This window comes from Bidens hawaiensis, unplaced genomic scaffold (assembly GCF_021521415.1).
Source record: "Bidens hawaiensis isolate Kalapana, Puna unplaced genomic scaffold, B.hawaiensis_p1.1 tig00038981_1, whole genome shotgun sequence".
Lineage (NCBI taxonomy): Eukaryota > Viridiplantae > Streptophyta > Magnoliopsida > Asterales > Asteraceae > Bidens > Bidens hawaiensis.
In genome coordinates this window covers 69,396-91,279 of record NW_027505580.1, presented here as the reverse complement: position 1 = coordinate 91,279, position 21,884 = coordinate 69,396, and the positions used below count along the sequence as shown (strand labels likewise).

At 41.0% G+C, this 21,884-nt stretch overlaps 2 protein-coding genes across 2 annotated transcripts; one reads left to right on the top strand and one right to left on the bottom strand.

Moving 5' to 3' along the window:
* Positions 1–13,118: 13,118 nt before the first annotated feature.
* On the bottom strand, positions 13,119–16,939 carry LOC143614074 (secretory carrier-associated membrane protein 3-like). Its single transcript, XM_077087613.1, has 11 exons — positions 16,574–16,939; positions 15,753–15,857; positions 14,636–14,709; positions 14,505–14,553; positions 13,964–14,063; positions 13,813–13,875; positions 13,629–13,722; positions 13,508–13,553; positions 13,356–13,423; positions 13,212–13,260; positions 13,119–13,136 (listed from the first exon to the last, which is right to left on the bottom strand). Exons 1-11 carry the CDS (start codon positions 16,631–16,633, stop codon positions 13,119–13,121), a joined length of 726 nt encoding a protein of 241 aa, XP_076943728.1. The 5' UTR covers positions 16,634–16,939.
* Positions 16,940–18,078: 1,139 nt separating this feature from the next.
* LOC143614079 (uncharacterized) lies at positions 18,079–21,864 on the top strand. The gene is made up of 4 exons (XM_077087616.1): positions 18,079–18,574; positions 19,605–20,054; positions 21,340–21,634; positions 21,728–21,864. The coding sequence occupies exons 1-4, from the start codon at positions 18,167–18,169 to the stop codon at positions 21,862–21,864; spliced, it is 1,290 nt and encodes a 429-aa protein (XP_076943731.1). The 5' UTR covers positions 18,079–18,166.
* Positions 21,865–21,884: the final 20 nt, after the last annotated feature.

The following is a 21,884-nucleotide window of genomic DNA, read 5'->3' as shown; positions in this document are numbered from 1 at the left end:
ATTTCTCATCACCAATATGTAAACCTGCTTATGTATTTTAGCAGGGTTTCTCTAATTAAAGTTGCATAAATATTCATACTCTTAAAATTTCCTTTTAAAGAATACAAACAACTCAAAATGTATAAATCAAATACCTTTCCACTGAATCATGGGCTTTAACTAAATTAGATAATTCAAATGCTATCTATAAGATTTGTATGAGGGTAACATTGTAACCCTGATTCAATATATTTATTTGTATTCAAAGGTTGTGAAGTGGTATGTACCCGCCTTAACATCGAGCGGGGCGGGTCAACCCACAAGATATAGACAAGAGGCTTGAAATCAAGATATCATGAAGGCACAAAGCCAATACCTATGCGCATGGCGCATATCACATATGCTCACGCATATCACATATGCTCACGCGTATCACATGCTCACGCACCATATATGCTCACGCATATCACATCTGCGCGTGGCGCATATCACATGCTCACGCATCATATATGCTCACGCATATCACATCTGCGCGTGGCGCATATTACATATGCTTGCGCATATCACATCTGCGCATGAAACATCTGCGCGTGAGAATAAAGAGAAGACCTCGCGCATCCTCAGGATAGGCGCATATCACACATGCACATAATCAACCTCGTCCTTATCCAAATCAGGATAAGGACAACCTTGATTGTGCTCGTCAGACAACCTTCCAGAAGGTATCCTTTAAGGAATAAGAATATGCTGATGTTGACAGCTGCCAATGAAAGGTGGACAACTCAGCAAAACCCATGTGCTACCACGTGATTGCACATGGGTCAGGTGAAATACCTGGGTCAGAGAATAATCAATGAAAAAGCACCAGGTGTCCTAAGGACACGTGGCGCAAAGCAATAGGAGAAGGCCAAAAAGGCCCTAATGGGATCTGAGCCCAATCATTGGAAACCCTAACACTATAAATACCACACCACCTCCACAAGGGGAGGTAAGCAAGAAAATACATTCCAATTCCTTACTCACTCTCAGATTATTATTATCTTCTCCTACAATCTCTTATTCTCACACCGGAGGGTTACCCCAAAGAGGACCCCTCTGTCCCTTTCTGAGGGGTAAGTTCACGGTGCTGCTCGTTTTGTAGGTGGAAGAATTCATACTCCGGAGAACCATCGGTGAAATAGCATACTCATACCCGAGGAAAGTTGATCGTCTACCAGTGAGCCGATCCACGTTTCTTCATTGGCGCCATCACCTGTTACAACGGCAACAAAATCACCATCTCATCAGTTCTCTCTGAAAAACTTCACCATGGTTTCTGGTGTTCGAAACAGCGATCAAGTTCTGGAGGATATTGAGCTTGAGGATGTTAATGAGGGACAGCAGTTTCTGAGGGTGCCACGTAATTCTGCGCGCACCACTAGTAACCATCCCTTCATCACAACTCCTCATAGCCAGACTGAAACTCCTCCAGACGATCTCACGTTCCAAAATCTGACTGACGCGAAACAAAAAGGACCAATGGGTCCAGAAGTTGAAACCAATGACCCTAAAGAATGGCTCATAAACGAACAACGACGTTTAATGGACAAATACAACGAGCTGGTCAAACACAAAAAGTTAGCCGACTTAACACAAAGGCTCGCGTTTGATAAGCAAACCATTCAAGGAACAACAAAAAGGTCGTGCGCGCCGGAAGATGGTCACTCTGTTCACACTGAACACGCTGATTTTAGTGATGAAGAAGTGCACAGCATGAGGAAGACGCGAGATACTCATGCAGGAGGCTCACAGCTCCGCGCGCACATGAACATAGCGCCTGGGGCCAAAGCCGATATGGATCTGTACACACCGTACAACCCACCAGCGAGAGGGCAAGTGGACGTAACCACACCATACAGGCCAGCCATCTTGGTGAAGCATTCAAAATTCACTGAGCGCATCGCGAAGGCTCCCATTCAGCACAAAACCAAGATGCCAAGTGGTTTGGGCAAGTACGACGGCACAACTGATCCAGACGATTTCCTACAAGGTTTTTACAACACTGGAAACCTAGAAAGCTGGACGATGCCAACATGGTGTCACATGTTTGCTCGCTGCCTCACGGGCGCAGCGCGTGTCTGGTTCGAAAGCTTGCTGACTGGACAAATCGATGGGTTCGAAGAGCTATTGGAGAAGTTCCAGGCTCACTTCGTACAGCAGCGCAGACACACGCGCGACCCCGATGACATCATGCACTGCGTGCGCAGGAATGATGAAACCATTGAAGACTACATAACCCGTTTCAATCAGGAATCTCTGGCAATTGGAGGTATCACTGAACAACTCTTGCGCGTGGCCTTTATACAAGGTGCGCGCAGTGATCAACTCCGCAGAGCTCTCGTGAGCAGAGATGGCATGCCAACCACTTGGGCTAAGCTAATGGAAGCATCGCGAGTCTTCGCGCGAAATGAAAAACAAATTGCCCAAGATAGAGCAAGAGAAAGAGGGCATCAAGCAGAGGCACCGCGCAACAACGAAAGAAGGGGCAAACAAAACTCTGTATGATCCAGGTTGCAACAAACCAGTTTTTCTCCCGCAGAAAAGCAGGCGCAACCAAGCTCACCCCAGCCCCAAAAAGACATTCGTAATCGCGGAGAGGGTGACAAGAGGGAAGGCGGCAGAGAGCCTAACAGACCTCTACCAAGAATATGGACTCCCCTCACTAAAACGCCTTCACAAGTGTTAAGCACAGAGAATGTCCAGTTTAAAAGCCCCAAGCCATTACTCCACAAGGGACCATCAAACAGTGGCAAGTATTGTGAGTTTCACAAGTCCACAGGGCACAACACCGATGCATGCCACCATTTGAAGGATGCGATTGAAAGAGATGTGAAATCAGGCAAGTTGGCTCACCAGGTAAAAAACCCAAGACCAGAGAATGAACAACCAGATGGAGCCTCAGCCAGCAAAAAGTTCAAAAGAATCTGTGTAGCCGAGGGAGGAAGGCAAGGGCAAAGATCGAGAAAGAGAAGCGCGCAAGTCCAAGGAGATTGGCGCGAGCAACAAGTAATCTTCCCAAGAATCAGGGGAGGCCCGTCTATCAGCAGTCCTCTAGTCATCACTACACACATTGCTCATTATGAAGTGTCAAAAGTCCTGGTGGACACTGGCAGTGAATCAGACATCATGTATGAGCAATGTTTCAGAAAGTTGGATCCAGCAGACCAAGCAAGGCTCGAAATTGTGAATGCACCAATCTCGGGTGTTTAAAATGAAATCATTCACCCCCTAGGTCAGATACAATTTGAACTAACCATGGGGGATGAGAAACACAAGCGAGCCGAAATTGTCAACTTCTTGGTCTTGCCCACCACTTCATGCCACAATATGATCTTGGGTAGAGGAACGATTGCTCAATTCAACGCCATACCATCACCAGCGCACGGCGCGCTGGGGTTCCCAACACCAACAGGTGTAACATTTGTGTACCGAGATCATTTGTGCGCAGTGACAAGTATACCGAGGGAAGGGAGAATGAAACTTCCAATGGCAAACAACGCGCCAGAGGAATGGATTCTCAACCCAAAATTCCCAGAGCAAACAATCACAATTGGAGCTACGATATCAGACGACACAAGGTTGAGAATGAAAAGATTGCTCACAACGTATATGTCGGTCTTCGCGTGGCAACATTCTGATATGACTGGAGTTCCGCGAGACCTGGCGCAACATTCTCTCAATACCTTCAAGTCTGTAGAGCCAATTGCTCAAAAGAAGAGAGTCATGGGGGATGAGAAGGCAAAGGCCATGAATGAGCAAGTAGAAGATCTACTGCGCGCAAATATCATCCGCCCAATACGATACCAAACATGGGTAGCCAATCCTGTGATGGTAAAGAAGAGCAACGTGTCATGGAGGATGTGCATTGATTTCAAGGACCTCAACAAAGCATGTCCAAAAGATTGTTACCCCCTCCCAAACATTGACGCGAAAGTGGACTCTGTGGCGCCATTTAAGCTCAAATGTTTCCTGGACGCCTACAAGGGCTATCACCAAATTCAAATGGCACCACAAGACGAGGACAAGACTGCCTTCAGAACTGACAAGGGTGTTTTTTGTTACACAAAAATGCCCTTTGGTTTGAAGAATGCAGGAGCCACCTACCAAAGACTCATGGATGCGGTTTTCAACGAGCAAATTGGAAGAAACCTAGAAGTCTACGTGGATGATTTGGTGATTAAAAGCAGGGAGGAAAAACAAATGCTCAAAGACATCGAAGAAACCCTTTGGCGCCTAAAGGAAGTAAACATGAAGCTCAACCCGAGCAAATGCACATTCGGCGTAGAAGAAGGGAAATTTCTAGGTGTAATGGTCACCAATGATGGTTTCAAGGTGAACCCAGAGAAGGTGGAGGCTATCCTTGACATGCCCTCACCATCCACCATGAAGGAAGTTCAAAAGTTGAATGGTAGATTGGTATCAATTAACATGTTCCTAGCGAACCATGCAAGCAAATCTACCCCATTTGTTAACACATTGAGAAATTGCCTAAAGAAAAGCCAATTCAAGTGGACGCCTGAGGCCGAGCAAGCTTTCAGTGAGATAAAAGAATGTCTGATAAATCTGCCTGCGCTCACAGCTCCACTTCCTGGCGAAACTCTAACATTGTACCTGTCAGCAGGAGAGCGCGCCATCGGCGCAGTGTTGTTGGTGGATCGCAAGGGAATCCAAACACCAATCTATTATGTGAGTCGGGTGCTGACAGATCCTGAGACGCGCTACTCCATCATGGAAAAGTTAGTTTTGTCACTAACACACGCGTCGCGCAAGCTTCATAGATATTTCAATGGTCATCCTATTGAAGTTCTGACTGGTTACAACATCCAGCAAGTCTTGCGGCGTCCCGCGCTCTCAGGAAGGCTGACAAAATGGGCGCTGGAATTAGGAGAGCACACGATCGCCTATAAGCCCCGTCCAGCAATAAAGGGACAAGTCTTAGCTGATTTCATCGCAGAAATCCCTGAAGGAAAAATTGAAGAGGCTCAGCGCGAGGTAGACCCTCCGCAAGCCAATAATGAAAAAAATGTTTGGAGATTATTCACTGATGGAGCTTCAAACAATGAAGGGTCCGGCGCAGGCCTCAAGCTGGTGGATCCAGAAAGTCATGAGTATACTTACGCAATCAGGTTGGATTTCAAGAGCACCAACAATGAAGCTGAGTATGAAGCCCTGCTGGCTGGTCTGCGCATCGCGCACAAGTTCGGAGTTAAAAAGCTAGAGGCCCATGTTGATTCATACTTGGTAGCAGCACAGGTCAATGGCCTTTATGATGCCAAGGAGAACACCATGCCTCTGTATCTAGAGCAGGCGAGAAAACTCATCGAGCAATTTGACTTCTTCAGAATCATACATATTCCGCGCAGTGAAAACAAGTCTGCCGACGCGCTGAGTAAGATGGCATCAACCAGCTTCGATCACTTTGGCAAAGATGTCAGGGTGGAAGTAATGAGCAACCCGTCGGTGGGAGCGAAGTCTGTCCTTGTAATTCATACAACACCTTCATCATGGATAACTCCATTAATGGAACTCTTGAAGGAGGGAAAGATACCGGACGATCGCGCACAGGCGAGGAAGATAAGACACAAGTCGCAGAACTACGAACTGCTTGATGGTACGTTATATTGACGCTCTTATCTTGGACCGCTCATGAAATGCCTAGATGCTGAGGAAGCAAGCTATGTGATCAGAGAGATACATGAAGGAATCTGTGGAATACATGCTGGCCCGCACATGGTGGTTGCCAAGGCAATGAGCGTAGGTTACTATTCGCCAGGCATGTACTTGGACGCGTTAAAATAGATCCAAAAATGCAAAGCGTGTCAGAGCTATGCGCCAAACACCATGCGGCCAAAGAACAACTTGATTCCGGTGACCTCCGCATGGCCTTTCCACAAATGGGCAATCGATATTGTGGGTCCCCTACCACAAGCGCAAGGGCGAGTAAAATTTTTGGTAGTGGCAGTAGACTATTTCACAAAATGGGTTGAAGCCAAGCCACTAGCAAAAATCACAGCCGAGGCGATGAAGCAATTTATTTGGAGCCACATCATATGCCGTTTTGGCCTGCCCATGGAAATTGTGAGCGACAATGGCAAACAATTCACCGACAGGAAGATATCCAGTTGGATCAAGGAATTGCGCATCAACCAAATCTTCACTTCAGTATACCACCCTCAGGGGAATGGCCAAGTGGAGCGCGCGAACCAAAGCTTGCTGAATGGGCTGAAGAAAAGGTTGGAGGGAGAATCTCATTCATGGGTCGAGGAGCTACCTAATGTCCTGTGGGCGCACAGGACATTAAGCAAAACCAGCAATGGCGAATCCCCGTTCAGCCTAACCTATGGAACGGAGGCTATGATTCCAGCAGAAATTGGATGCCCATCCCATAGAGTGCTCATGATGAGTAAGATTGATAACGAGCGCGAAAGGAGGTTGGATCTCAACTTACTTGAAGGGCGCAGAGAGGCGGCTATCATCAGTGAAGCCAAATACAAGAAAAAACTAGAAAAATATTACAATCAGCGCGTGAAAGAATGCCACTTCAAGAAGAACGATTTTGTCCTTCGGAACAATGAAGCTAGCCGCGCAATACCTCCGGGAAAAATGTCCCCCAACTGGGAGGGACCTTACCAAGTCTCGGAAGAATTGGGAAAAGGCGCATACACTTTAAAAGATTTGAATGGAAAGAAGATCCCGCGCGCATGGAACGCAGCACAGCTTAGAAAATGTTTCATGTAAAAATTGTCAAGTTTGTAATCAAGGCTTTTTAAGCCATTATGAATAATGATAAGCGCTATTTTCTCTTAATGTGTGTTCTATTACCTTTTGCATACATGTTTCACACTTCCCTTTATTAATTTTGAGCAATATGACAACATTGTATTGACATCAAAACTAAAAATAAAACGAAGTAAAACATACATGCGCGAGCTTCAAGCTCAAACGCGTTAACGAGTTTTAACTCTAAAACGTTAGGGCCTTAGCCCAATAATATGAGCCTTAGCTCAGGGCCTTAGCCCAATAATACGAGCCTTAGCTCAAATCACTCACAACATCCATCCTACATGCTGCGCAGCTAGACCATAAAAATACCTAAGCACAACTAAGGCAAAGCACATGCCAAAACATAGTTGTTAAGGTCTCAGGTCGAGATCGCGCATGGAATTGTAATGGATATCAGAGTAACACATACTGACACGTAAAGGCTACAAAAAAAACTCATAATTCCCTGTAATAAATGCGCGATAACGTCGCGCAAAAGAGGAATAATGAAACGCCAAGGCACGTGTCAGCATAGTCAGGATATTGCAAAATCACTTAAAATATGACAAGGATTAAGTAAAATAATTTCCTTACAACCTTGTTCAAATTTCAACGTGCAAGCATATCTTATATTCAACAAGCAAACATGCAATATAAAGAGATGAATGGGGAATGCGCAAGATGCGAATAAGGGAAAAACAAAATTTCATTCCAAAACATAGAAATTTACAAATTTACAAAATGATGAGATACAAACTACAAATAAAAAAAAACATGAAGGGCTTCTCAAGTCTCTATATCAACGTCAGCCTCTTCATCGCCCTCATCATTACCTCCCTCAGCATCCGACGCAGCCCGCTCCTCGTCATCTCCAAACTTGCCATAGTCAAGCTGTTCGTCTTGAATGGAGTCGTCTTTTATCACAATAGTGTCAGGAGCGGGTCCTTTGGCCACGCCAGAGCCGCTAGCAGAGGCAGCATTGCCCGCGCCATCATTGCCGCCACCAGCCCCTTCACACTTGTCAAGTAATTTCTTTAGAGCGCCGAGATCGGGCTGATCAGCAAGCGAGGCTATCTGCAAATCATAAAGAAAAGTATGAGTACAAAAAGACTAGGAAAATAAGTCAAGGTAAACTCATTAAAGTTAAAATACCTGCTCAAGGATGGGAATGGGAGTATTCAAATACTTCTCCCCCACCTCGGCCATGTCAGCGCAGACGACGTCGAGCTGATAAGGGTAGTCGGATGGGTTCTTCTTCAGCATGCTATATTCACAGCCATCCTTAAACCCTTCAGCTCGACCCACCAAGCGCGAGGCAGCGTTGCAATCCATCACAAGGGTCTGAAACTCGTCTGAGTATTTCATCGCATAAGCGCAACGAATCATACCCTGTGAGACTAGCCATTGGCGATCCTGCGCGAGGGAAGAAACAGACGTCTCAAGAGCAGGAATCTGAGAGTTTAACAACTCAACAGTTTCCTTGGTCTGTTTTAGCTCTTCTCTGTCGGACGCTGCTGCCGCCAAGGCCTCATTCCTTTCCGCTCGCGCAGCATCGAGCTCTTCTTGGCCAGACGCTGCCGTCGCCAGGGCTTCATCCTTCTCTGCCCGCGCGGCCTCAAGCTCTTTCTTCAGGCGCGCAACCTCACTCTCTAATAAAGATTTGTCAGTGATAGCCTGCACAAGAGTTTGATCACGCGCCTCTGCATCTAGCTCCAAATCGCGCACTCGCCGCGCGTACTTGGCCGCATCCGCCTCTGCTGCCTGCAGCTTCTCCCGCGCAGCCTGCAGCTCATGCCCGCGCTTCACGAAGGCAGCGTTGGCACTTGCTCGGTTCTCGCTGTGTTCTGCTTGGAGTTTCTCAGCTCTCTCTCGAGCGTCAGAAAGATTCCAAGCAGACACCTTAGCCTCTTGCTTGGCCTCCGCAAGAGCATCACGCACCTTTACATAATCATAGCGAAGCTCTTGGGAGGCAGCAAATAACGCAGACCCAGCAAAAAGATGGTCATTGAGCAAGTCCACGCGAGCGCGGTCCTCCTGAAACCTCCTTTCAGCTGGAGGCACAGAGTGAGCCCAGAAGTCTTCACACACACCCATGGACTGAAATGAGCTAGCCTCAGTAATATTCCATCTCGGGCGGTATATGTGATCGGCTTCCTGCAAACACAAAACAACGTTCTAGTCATCTAAACACTAATATGGAAGTCCGCGCAGCGGAGCAAAACGAACTTATACCTGCGGAGAGCAAGCAGAAAAGTCAGCGCCAGCCCCACGAGAAGGCTGCGCCACGAAATCTCGTGGCGCTACAGGGCTTGCGCGGCCACCATCGGAGTCTTCAAAATTGACCTCCTCATCATCCTCTGTAACAGGTCTTTTCTCCTGCGACTTGGAAAAATCAAAACCAGTCTCGCGAGGAGGGCTGCGCGCAGGAGGAGGTGAGGGAGGTCTCGACGCCGCTAGATCAGCGCGTAAAACAGTCTCCTGCTCCTTAGTAATCCCAATGAGGGGAGATTCAGTGCTTGCAGGAGCAGGAGCAGAACCAACGGCGCTGGCGCCGGCGCCAGCAGTGCCGCCAGCAGCTTGTGTGCCAGCTAAATTCCTATGAAAAAACCAACAAAGAGAAATGATTCATGACTTGATCTAAAAGAAAAAAGTCAGAAAATAAAAGCGCAATATATACCTTGGCGCACCGCCGTTCGCGAGTTAAACATCGCCATGAAGTCCATTTTCCTCCTTTTCGAGGGTAAAACAGGGGACTTCAAAGCAACCTTCGGCGCAGCCTCGGTACCTTGTTGCGCCTGAGGTTGATCCACTAAGGTCGCCGGCTCTACAAACATTTGAGTGAGCAAAGATTCATTAATAACTCTATCAGAATCACGCTCATAAAACCATAAAGTATAAACAAAGTATACCTGTTGGAGAAGAGGAAACAGCAGGCGCAGCGCCGCTTCCCTTTTCCGCCGCGCGAAGAGAGGAGGTGGCGGCACCATACCTCTTGTGGACAGGAGGACTGCCCACACCTTGTGAGGCAAAGAAGACAAGGAAAACTTGGAGGTAAACCCCTTAGTTTTCTTAAGTCCATTCGCTTGAGTAGGAGGATCCTGAGCAACAGGGGCATCATTTTTCTTCTGTTTTTTACTGCCCCCTGCGCCAGTTTTCCCTTTAGCTTTACGCTTGAGTTGTGGCACCTCAGCTTCCTCCTCCACCTCTTCTTCCGCGAGCTCCAGCTCATAGTTCTCGAGCGCATCTACAATACGTGCAACAGAAATGTTAACCAAATTTGGTATTCTAAAGGCATAAGCATAAGTACAAAGGCCTACCAGGCGCATCGCTGTCAAAGCAAAATCCCAAATCAACAGGGATGAACATATCATCGAAGCGATCGGGGAAACCAACTTTCCCAGCGCCTAGCGCGACAGAGCCACCCTCCATATGCTCATCATAGGCGGCATGGACGTACTCCTTGCTTACTGCATAAAACAAGACAAATGATATCAGCAAAACGAATTATATTCGCGCAGAAATAATGCAATGAGCTAATAACTCACATAAGCCATCAACTTGGATAACAGGCTCAGTCGCGCTGTCGGTCCACCTCCTGCTCATACCAACCCCCACCAGCGCCTCCTCGCAAATATTCTTGGCGGGGGATGGTTCAGCAGTCAACTTATTAACCCATGCGCCAGTTGGGTTTTTAAGAACATTCTCATCCGCGGGCGCAGAAGTGATCGCGCGCATGGTCATGCGGATGGGAACCACACCAGCCTTAATATAAAAAAATTTCTCAGACCAGTCATGAAGGCTTTTGAAGGAAACAGTGCAGCACTTGACCTTCTGACTGCGAGGAATGAACGAGAACCAAGAATCTTGGATTTTTGGCTTATAAAAATATTGAAAGCGCCGAGGGGTGGGCTCCTCGCGCTGAGCTTTGCACATGAACTCAAAATGAGTCATGCGCACAAGTCCAAAAGGATGGACTTGGGATATGTGAATCCCATGAAATTGAAGCAGCGCACCCATAAACCTTGTCATCGGGAGACGAAGGTTGCAGTGAGTGAAAAAATGGCAGTATAAGGAGATATAGCCGGTGGGCGGATCTGCCGCCGTTTGCCCGGCCGCCGGGAGCAGACAGCCGTACTCAGGGAGAAAACCCTGAGAGGCGATGAGACTGTCGAAATCAGACTGTCTCAATTTGCAGGGAATCTCATCCCACCTCTTCACTGTCTTGCCCTTCCCCACCTCCTCCGACGAGGCCTCGGCAGCCCGTTTTCCCTTGCCGGTCTTCTTCAAAGTGGACATGACTAATGATTTTACACGGCGTTTGCTGGGGGAGATTGTGGCGTCTGGGTTATCAGACATACAACTGTGACTCAAACAGAGGTTACTTCAAGAACGGAAATCTGGAAGCAAAAGACAGGCTCTTAATCGGAATAAAAATGGAAGGAAAGAAAAAGCTCTGAAATAACAATGAAGATGAAGAATAACAACTCAAAAGACTTGCTTTTATAGGCCCTGGAGAGAGAGAAACAGGTACTGATCAGAGTTCACGCGCCCCCACTCGCAGGTGCAGGCCAACGCGAGCGCGACACGTGTTCCTGACACTGTGTGAGGGGACATAAAAGGGAACGAAACAGGTACTGATCAGAGTTCACGCGGCCCCACTCGCAGGTGCAGGCCAACACGAGCGCGACACGTGTTCCTGACACCGTGTGAGGGGACAGGAAAGGCAACTGTAGCACCTCGAGCACACGAAAAGTCTGACACATGTCTCCATCTCTGACGCATGTCAGCACCAACCAACCACGTACATGGACGATTCATTTCAACCAAAAGGGTAGAATTTCGCGCAACGATGAGAAATAAAAAAGGAAAAGACAAACCCTATTAAAAGAGAACTATTAAGTCTAATATCTATCTTACCTCGCTCGCGCGAGACAAGACACACATTAGACTGGGGGGGCTTGAAGAGGTATGTACCCGCCTTAACATCGAGCGGGGCGGGTCAACCCACAAGATATAGACAAGAGGCTTGAAATCAAGATATCATGAAGGCACAAAGCCAAAACCTATGCGCATGGCGCATATCACATATGCTCACGCATCACATATGCTCACGCATATCACATATGCTCACGCATCACATATGCTCACGCGTATCACATGCTCACGCACCATATATGCTCACGCATATCACATCTGCGCGTGGCGCATCTGCGCGTGGCGCATATCTCATGCTCACGCATCATATATGCTCACGCATATCACATCTGCGCGTGGCGCATCTGCGCGTGGCGCATATTACATATGCTTGCGCATATCACATCTGCGCGTGAGAATAAAGAGAAGACCTCGCGCATCCTCAGGATAGACGCATATCACACATGCACATAATCAACCTCGTCCTTATCCAAATCAGGATAATGACAACCTTGATTGTGCTCGTCAGACAACCTTCCAGAAGGTATCCTTTAAGGAATAAGAATATGCTGATGTTGACAGCTGCCAATGAAAGGTGGACAACTCAGCAAAACCCATGTGCTACCACGTGATTGCACATGGGTCAGGTGAAATACCTGGGTCAGAGAATAATCAATGAAAAAGCACCAGGTGTCCTAAGGACACGTGGCGCAAAGCAATAGGAGAAGGCCAAAAAGGCCCTAATGGGATCTGAGCCCAATCATTGGAAACCCTAACACTATAAATACCACACCACCTCCACAAGGGGAGGTAAGCAAGAAAATACATTCCAATTCCTTACTCACTCTCAGATTATTATCTTCTCCTACAATCTCTTATTCTCACACCGGAGGGTTACCCCAAAGAGGACCCCTCTGTCCCTTTCTGAGGGGTAAGTTCACGGTGCTGCTCGTTTTGTAGGTGGAAGAATTCATACTCCGGAGAACCATCGGTGAAATAGCATACTCATACCCGAGGAAAGTTGATCGTCTACCAGTGAGCCGATCCACGTTTCTTCAGGTTGTGAATAGACAAATATAAAATGAATGCATATCGACATGATATGTTGCTAAAATGTCTAACAAACAAGCCAAAAAAATATTTCTTTTTACATCCGTAACCAATAACTATAAACTATCAGCAAATAAGTTTTCTTATAAGAACATGTATTGTTACTAGTAGTTTTTTTATAATAAGCAATCAACGAACCCTTAATCAGAAGAATAATCTTGTAGTTGAGAGTTGATATATATGCGACTGCTTATTATTGCTCAAAGGTCAATTGATGCGGCTGCGGTAGTTGCTTTGCTATTGCCTCGAAATACTCGATAAACTTGTTGCATGACCCATATGCTTAGAACAAACTCCAACGCAAAGAAACCGAATCAGATGAAGCTCATGATCTACAACGTAAAATCATCCCTTAATAATATTATTAAATGTTAAAGTTAGTTAATTGATTGGATTTTCAAGTTTACCCCAAGTGCGGGGTGTTTACTCATGAAGTTCAATGCATTGAAGAATCCGCTATAACAATAATAACAAAGAATTATTTAAACAAGTTTTATTTGTTTTATGTAAGTAAACTAACAATGACAACGTTAAAAGCAAAATGAGCGTACCTGAAATGTAATCCGACAAATGTAATACTAGGACCAACAGCCGCAAAGCCAAATAACACAGTGTGGTTCTGTTTCATGAGTTCAAAGTGATTAGGACATGATTATAATAATAAAAAAAAGTTATAAAAAAAGAAAGAAAGAAAAGTACTCACCGCATAGTTGAAGAAAAAACAACCAAAGTTCATACCATTATTTTTCCTAGAGAATTAAGAGAAATTTAAGGAAATGTTAGTCTCAATAAATAAATAAATAAATAGTTATTATTATGAATACCTGAAAGCACGATAGAGTGGACGGTACCAAAAGTAAAAAGCTCCAGGAGGACCCAATAAGAAGTAGATGACCGAGAAGAATATGAAAACTCCCGCTAGATCGATTAAGTAATCATAAATTAGTTAACGGGCTAGTGTGTGTGTCTATATATATATATATATATGCATGTATATTAAACACAAACCTTCGTCACTCACAAATATTGCTATACTTGTGATAAGATTCCAAAAAAGTGAAATCGGCACTCCTGAATGAACCCACGTATTTAATCATACTTAATTTTGGTTTAATCATAACATTATAATGGTAACCAAAAATTAAGGCTGGTAGAGTACCTAATAATGTTGCATAGGCAACATATTGTGTTCTTTGAAGGTGGATTGGTATGTCTCCAGCAATATCATGATGAACCAATGGGTAAAATGGAGGCCAATTCTTAAGCCTCATGTCAGCAGCAGCCACCCAAATTAAAAATAATAACACCAACAATAAGTAAGATAAGATTAATAAGCAAGTTTCGGGTCATTCTTACTTTGATGAGGTGGTAAGGTGGTTAAAGTGTAGAATAAGATTTAGTTGTTAAAAAAAGTAAGCAATATTCTGTTATTAATGTGATAAACTTGATATCTAAATAACGTATTTGGTTTAAATTTCTTTTCTATTTCAGGGTAAAACAAAGGACATGTTTAGGTTGAGAGGCGGTACTCACTTGATTTCGATAAAAAAAAGCTTATTAATTATACTTGTATCCAGTGTTGTAACAATTGCTATTAGACAATGACACTCTATTTAAAGTGACGGCTTATGATGACACCATTAACTCATTAAGAACAGTTTTCTGAATCCGGTACTAAATATTGAAAATAAAGATTAGACATTCAAAGAAAAAGTCAAGAACATGCTTCTTGATAGGGCCTCTTCTTTTCTTCTAAGGATCCGTGTATAATTAGATGGTTTATGTAAAAAGTAATTAAATACATAACTAAACTAGTTTCATAATTTAAAACATTTGTATTACCTCTTCCCTCTTGTTCAATTCGGCTTCCTTAGCTTCCAACTCTTTTTGCTTCTTTATCAATATCTAATTAAATTCAAATAGACTTTAACACACATGATAAATAAAAATTTAATGCAAAATTTAAAATAAAAGGCGATATATTAGTTTTTCTTTCTCAGAAATTATTTATGGATTAATGTTATTGTTAAAAAAGTGAAGATGTTTATTTTAGATTTGGATATACTCTTTGTTACGAAATTATATATGTTTGTTACTTTTTAAATAATTCATCATTAAAGGCCAAAAGTATGTGGGTTCGCCACTACACATACATTTAGTATATAATGACGAATTGCTAAAAAAAGTAACATAACATACAAAATTTTATATATATTTTGTAAAATATAAATATACTTATTGTTATCAAAATTTATATGCTATGTTACTTTTTCAACAATTCGTCTTTGAATGCTAAATGTATATTGCAGTGGCGTACTCACATTCAAACTATGGCTTGGGAAAAGGAAGGGCGGGGGGGGGGGGGGGGGGGGGGGGGGGGGGAACTTAGAGTTTCTTTTTAACTTGAAAATTGAATATATATTGACACCAACGGCAAATCTCTATAAACAGCACGACTTACCTTTATATGATATTTTGCAACGTCTTAATATTGTGAAATCATTTACTAAACAAAATAATATGTATAAACAAATTACCTTTTAATTATAAAACTCAATGTTTGTTTTCTTTTAACTCTTAAATATGTTATATGATATACAACACTATGTTTAAGTCATAACATAAAACACAAATTTCTAGAGAAATTTAAAAAATAAAAGTGTCAAGTCGCGGACCCCTCAAATTAACCCACACATAACCCTTTAAACTAAATGTGTTAGGTTTCACCCGAAAGTGATTAAAACTTGTTTAGACTAAATCCAGACCACATGAATATCATGTTACTTTGTTATCGTATTTCACATAAGAATACACACACCTAGAAAAGATATAAATAACGAATCTGATATATATGAGGCACGGTAATTGTGTAAATATTTTGAGTCGTTTAAACTATAAATTCAGTTTGGTTAAATATTAAATAAAATAAAATAGAGAAGTTAAATTACCGCAGGTGTATCAAGAGAATTGTTAGCTGCGGCGACATGACCATAAACTGGAGGTTTGGGACCAAGAGTCGTTAGCCGTGAGTTTCTCGGGACCCCGTGATGGTTCTGTACGTAATCCATTTTCAAGTTATTATTTTATTGGCACAATAAACTAATTCAGTATTAATCATTCTTCAAAAAAAAAAAAATATTAAATATCAAACTTATATAATACGAAACAAACTAATATGTAGAAAAAAAACTATTTTTAATTTTTAAAAATATAAATGTGGCGTAATTTTTTATAATTAAGTTTTGTATTCCACTTTTTCTACATGCATGTTTCTTAAACATAATTTATAATAGATAGTCTATTTCGTAGTAAATCAAACTATTTTGTAAAACAAGATTGTGTAATAAGTTATAAACACAAAAACTATATATCTTTGGTTTTATGTTTTAAAAATAAATTATATCACATGTTAATTTTTTTTATAAAATATCTTACATAGAATTTTCTTTGTAGTGGTTTATATATAGATGTTCAGATTTATTCATAAATTTTACATTTTAAGAAAATCATATTTTAAAAAATTGGGTATATTTAAATAACTAATACACATTTATCTATTATTGATAATAGAAACAAAAGATTAAAAGAAAAAGCTTTTCTAGCACAAGTTATCAAAAAGTTATTCTAAGATTAATAATATCATCAATTTATCATAACTTATATTTAACAAAATAATAAAATAAAATCCCAAAGAATAAATATTCTTAATATCATAATTTGTTGTTGAAGCTTGGAAACTGGATGAAAGAGATAGAGCATGCATACGTACAGAAAAAGGATTGATATCATCGTCATGAGCAAATGGATTCTGATCATGATGGCCAGCCATTGTGCGCTGAAGTTTTCAAATCACAACCAAAGTTATATCCCACTGTTGTAGACGTTCAATCTCGTTGATCAATACGAGGAAGAAGAAGAAGAAGAAGATGAAGCGAATAAAACGAAAGATGGATGAGTAGTGTTTATATAAAGGATTATATGTTTATGCATTGTTTTACTTTTGGTTTTAATATTTGAACCTTGATTGTTTCAATTGCAGGGACGGCACTTTGCCTACAAACTTTGTCTTTATGGTAAACAAATACCATAAGTACATATCTTGTTAACAACGACCTTAAACTTATATGTTTGGTGTGTATATATGGTTTCTACATTTAATATGTCATTGTACAAACGTTATATATCTTTAGGTACGAGGTGCGTGTCATTTCATTTTGACTTGCCTACTTGTTTTTAGCAAAAGAATTTTCTTTTTTCCTTTTATGCAATGCAATTGTAGTAGAAAATTTATATTCTTCATTAGACGTATAAAAAGAAACAAAGTCAGCGTTGAAAGAGTTTGTAAAGGTAATATACTAATATGTCTATACATTCATCTTCAATTAGTTTTTTTACAATAGATAAGCATTCATAGATGATTTAAGAATTTCAAAAGAATAAACAGAGTTAACTGCATAAATGATCCATGATGTTTGGTTTAAGTAACATTTTTGGGTACTAAGGCTTAGCACTTACAGGTTTGGGGTTTTGATTTGTAACAAGTTTGGGAACTAAGACTAACTTCCCCTAAGTTTTCTAGCTAAGTTAATGGCATTTCTATCATTTCACATACGGTGGACGTACTACATTTGTGTGTAACTTAAAAAAAACAATTGATTGACAAAAGGTCGAATTAAAAACCCAAATCATGTCGGTATTCAGGTTTCTTATCTAACGTTTGTTCTTTTTCTGGCTGTTGATGTTCTTGATTAAGGTTCATTAAGATTGGGGGTTTTTTGTAGCTGGATTTCTAGGATGAATATATTATTATATTGAGGGTATTCTCGTCATTTTTCACGGACTTAACTGTAAATTTTAGCGATGTTAGTGGGTAAGGATCACTGTAGTTACAAAACTTATACATCTGGACCACCTTAGTAATGAGTTTATAAGTATTAGGATCAAGTTTGCAATTAGTTAAGTTTGGGGATCAAGCGTGAAATATACGCAAACCACAAGGACCAACCATGTAGTTAACTCTTAAAAATCTTAATAATATCACAAAAAAGTATTTCAGAAATGCTATTTGTATAAGCAATGTTGGTGAAACCTGAGCGTTAAAACCCAAGAAATAAATCTGTCAAATCAACATATGAAATTAAAGATTAACATATAAAAAGATCAAATATTTAAATCGACGTTTATTTGACCGGCATAACTAGAGCGTCGATAAAACCCAGGTTAAAAATGCTTTTACACGTTCATATGACGCCTACTACCCTAATAATTTATACAAAGTTTGATGAAACATAGTCCACCTGTATACCTACTACCCACACCATTACAACTTTATTAACTCCAAAAAGTCTTCCATGTCCCACATATGACATATCTGCTTAATAATTACACTAAACATATACATAAAAACCAAATGGAGAATTCAAACTCCTATTCCATCATCAACATCCTGGAATCCAAGTCCTTGTCCTGGATATTCATCGCCGATCACCGCCATCCATGGCGATCAGCACTCTCATGGACCACCTTTTTCCTCTTAACTTTTGCAGTTCCACTTTTCTCCCACTTTGGCTTTCAACGTCCCGTTTATCACCCAAACTACTTCCGCCCCTTCGACTGGATCGTTCAAGTCTCTCTGACTTTGTTATCGACGCTTTCGTTCGTTAGTCTGTGGCGGTTTACTAGGAAGTATGGCCTCCAGAGGTTTCTGTTTCTGGATAAGTTGGACAGCGTTGGTGGTAAAGTTAGACAAAGGTATTCACAGGAGGTTCATGTATGTTTCTCTAAGTTCCTATATATTTTGTTACTTTTATATATTTTTTTATGTTAGTGTAATTTTGCGTAAGTGCGGGGATCTAGTTGTCGTACTTACAAACCTATGAAGTTTTGAATTAGTAGTTTTTCTCATATTATTGTCTAACAAGTAATTGTATGTTTTTAAATAGGGTTATTTGTAAGCAAGTAATCATAACATTAACAATCAATACAATTGAGGTTTAGACTTGAAATCTTATTATCTTCATAATATACCTACTCATAAACAACCCACCTTAGCTGAGTTCAAACCAAGTTTACAATTTAAAAAATTTATATAATTTAATGAACATAAATAATATAAACATTAAAAATTAGTGAATTTGTAGATTATTTTGGAAATAAAACATGTTTATGGGTATGGTTTGGGTAAACGTGTATAAATGTTATGAGTAATTTGTAAAAGTATTTTAGGTCACGTGTAATAGAGCATTATATGGGTGGTTAAACGTTAAAGGCCTTACCCCCCCCCCCCAATGGCATTATGGGGTAGTATATGGGCATTAACGTTTTTACAATAAAGCCTATGTGTGTCTAAAAGTGGTAATGATTGAAGGGACACTATACATTACACGTGTTTTTACTAAAAAAAAATGTGATGATGATGTGACAGAAAATACCCACATTAACTATTACTTATGGCCTGAACATAGTAATATATACCCCTCACATTTTCGGGTTAGTTACCTAAGGGCACTAGCTAGATTGTTAATATTTAGTGTTAGAACTTAGAAGTGAAAATTGAGACAATAATGAAAGCTGAGGGCAATGAACTCTCTTCAAACCTGACCATAAGTGTCTCACGGGATTAATGGTGAATACAGCAAGACTTTTTGGCTGTTCAAAAGTTTCAATTTTAGGTCCAAAAGAGGAAAATCACATGTTTTGTTTTGTTGTCTATATGGATGTGAAAGTTACCCTTAGGATGTAATAAACATCTTATTCAATTCTTTCCAAACTAACATATGCACAAAATTTACCTTATGCAGGGATCTACAATGCTCCTATGTGCTTTCATCCTCCCATGTTTTCTTTGCGACATTATTTACAACATATGGTGGTTCACCTCGGGAGGGGCCCACATACCCTACATCTACAACCTCTACTTTAGTCACGCAATGGCATGCCTGCTGCACGTGACTTCTTGGTTATACCGCATATCAATGTTCTTGCTTGTTTGTGTTCTTTTCAAACTCACATGTTCTCTACAAATACTTAGGTTGGAAGATTTTGCCCAAGTGTTTAACAAATTGTCTGATGTGGGCCCCATATTGGTCCAACACCTCGCAATCAAGCGAAACCTTCGCGTTATAAGTCATAGGTTTCGAGCGTTTATTTTATTGACATTATTACTTGTGACAATGAGTCAGTTTGCTTCTCTACTTGTTACAACTGTGGATGGCGCGGTTGTAAATGTATCTACTACCGGAGAACTCGCGGTAATCCTCTCTCTCTCTTTTAGACACTGTTTTGAAACCCGGCCCGGCCGGTCGGACCGGGACCCGGTCTCAGAACCGGGCCGGGTGAGGCATTTGACCCGTTTTTGAAAAACCCGGCCGGGTTTGGCGGGTGGCGGTCGGCCCGGACCCGGTGACCCGGCGGGTCGACCGGTAAAACCCATTTTTTATTAAATCCAAAATGAAATGTGTATGGTGGGATTCGAACTTCTGTTAATAATTACCCATGAGCCAACTAAACCAAGATGTCTTTATTGATCAAATATATATCATATGTATTCAAAGAACAATGTATGAAACACAAATAAACATTAAAGTTTGTTATTATTATTATTTTTTGTTATTATTAATTTTTATATGTATATGAATTATATATATAAATATATATATTTAAATTATTTATGACGTCATCCCGGTCAAACACCGGTCCGCCCTCCCGGGTCGGTCCGACCTTTGACCCGGTAAGACGTCCGGGTCGACGCCCGGGCCGGGTCTGAAAACATTGCTTTTAGATTAATATATGCAAAGAAATATTAAACGATGATGATGATGATGAAAGAAATATTAAAGAAATATTAAACGACTTGCATTATTAAACGACTTGAAAATCATGAAAGAAATATTTTATACTGAGTACGATGATGATGATGATGATGATGATGATGATGATGAAAGAAATATTAAAAGACTTGCATTATTTTGATAATATTATAATTATGTTAATAATTGTGTATTATTTATAAAAATTGTGTTATTTAACGAGAACCCAAACATGATACGAGCTTGAAAATCATGTCAGACAGATGGATTGAACATAAAAGTATATATCAGAATTTTCCTTTTTACATAAACTTTTAAAATTTTGGCATAAAGTACCATGTTATTTTAAGTTATAACATTAAAACACATTTAAAAAAAAAAGATAATAAACAGGTCAACCTGACTAACCCATTTATCTAAACGTGTTCACGAGTTGCAAATTTAAATAAAAAAGTACTAATATGTATGAAACAATAACGTTTAATTTATAAAATTTGACGCCAATTTTCTTTTAAATTTATCACACTAAAACACATATCAATAAAAAAAATAAAAAAATAAACACGTTAAACAAGTCAACCTGCTTTAAGTCAACCCAAACCCACCCGTTTTTCTAAAGTGTTCGCAGGTTCAACCTGAAACTGGCTCGCGAACTTCGTGTGGTGTTCAGGTCGTGTTATAACCTAGTCCAGCCCAGTTGACTTTTAAAATTTGACTTTTGGTGCAGTTATGCTCGATTACACTCGTGTTTGGTCTATACATATGCCAACGTAGTGCAGCAAAGATCACACACAAAGCTCAATCATTAACAAGTTTGGTCACCAAATGGCACATGTGTGCCACCGTGGACTCGTTTGTTGATATGACCACCACTGATGAAAATCCAACGGCTAATATTACTCCACGGGTAGTTGACCACCATTCAGAAAATGAGGCTGGAGATGGTGATGATGAACTAGACAATACAAACTTCATTCCAGTTTATAAGCACACAATTTCATACCAGCAAAGACAAGCTTTAGGTAAGTTTTTATTTTTTCAATTAATGCATCTCTATTTTGATGGATAATGAAATATGATTATTGAATATGATCGATCGGTTGTATGCGTTGCAGTGACGTATTTTGAGAATAATGAAACTGGGATCACGGTGTATGGATTCATGTTAGATAGGACATCTATAAACACGGTCTTTGCAATTCAGTTGTCTCTTGCGCTTTGGCTGTTCGATAAGACAATCGGCTTTGGTTGATATAGAACTTATTTTGAGTG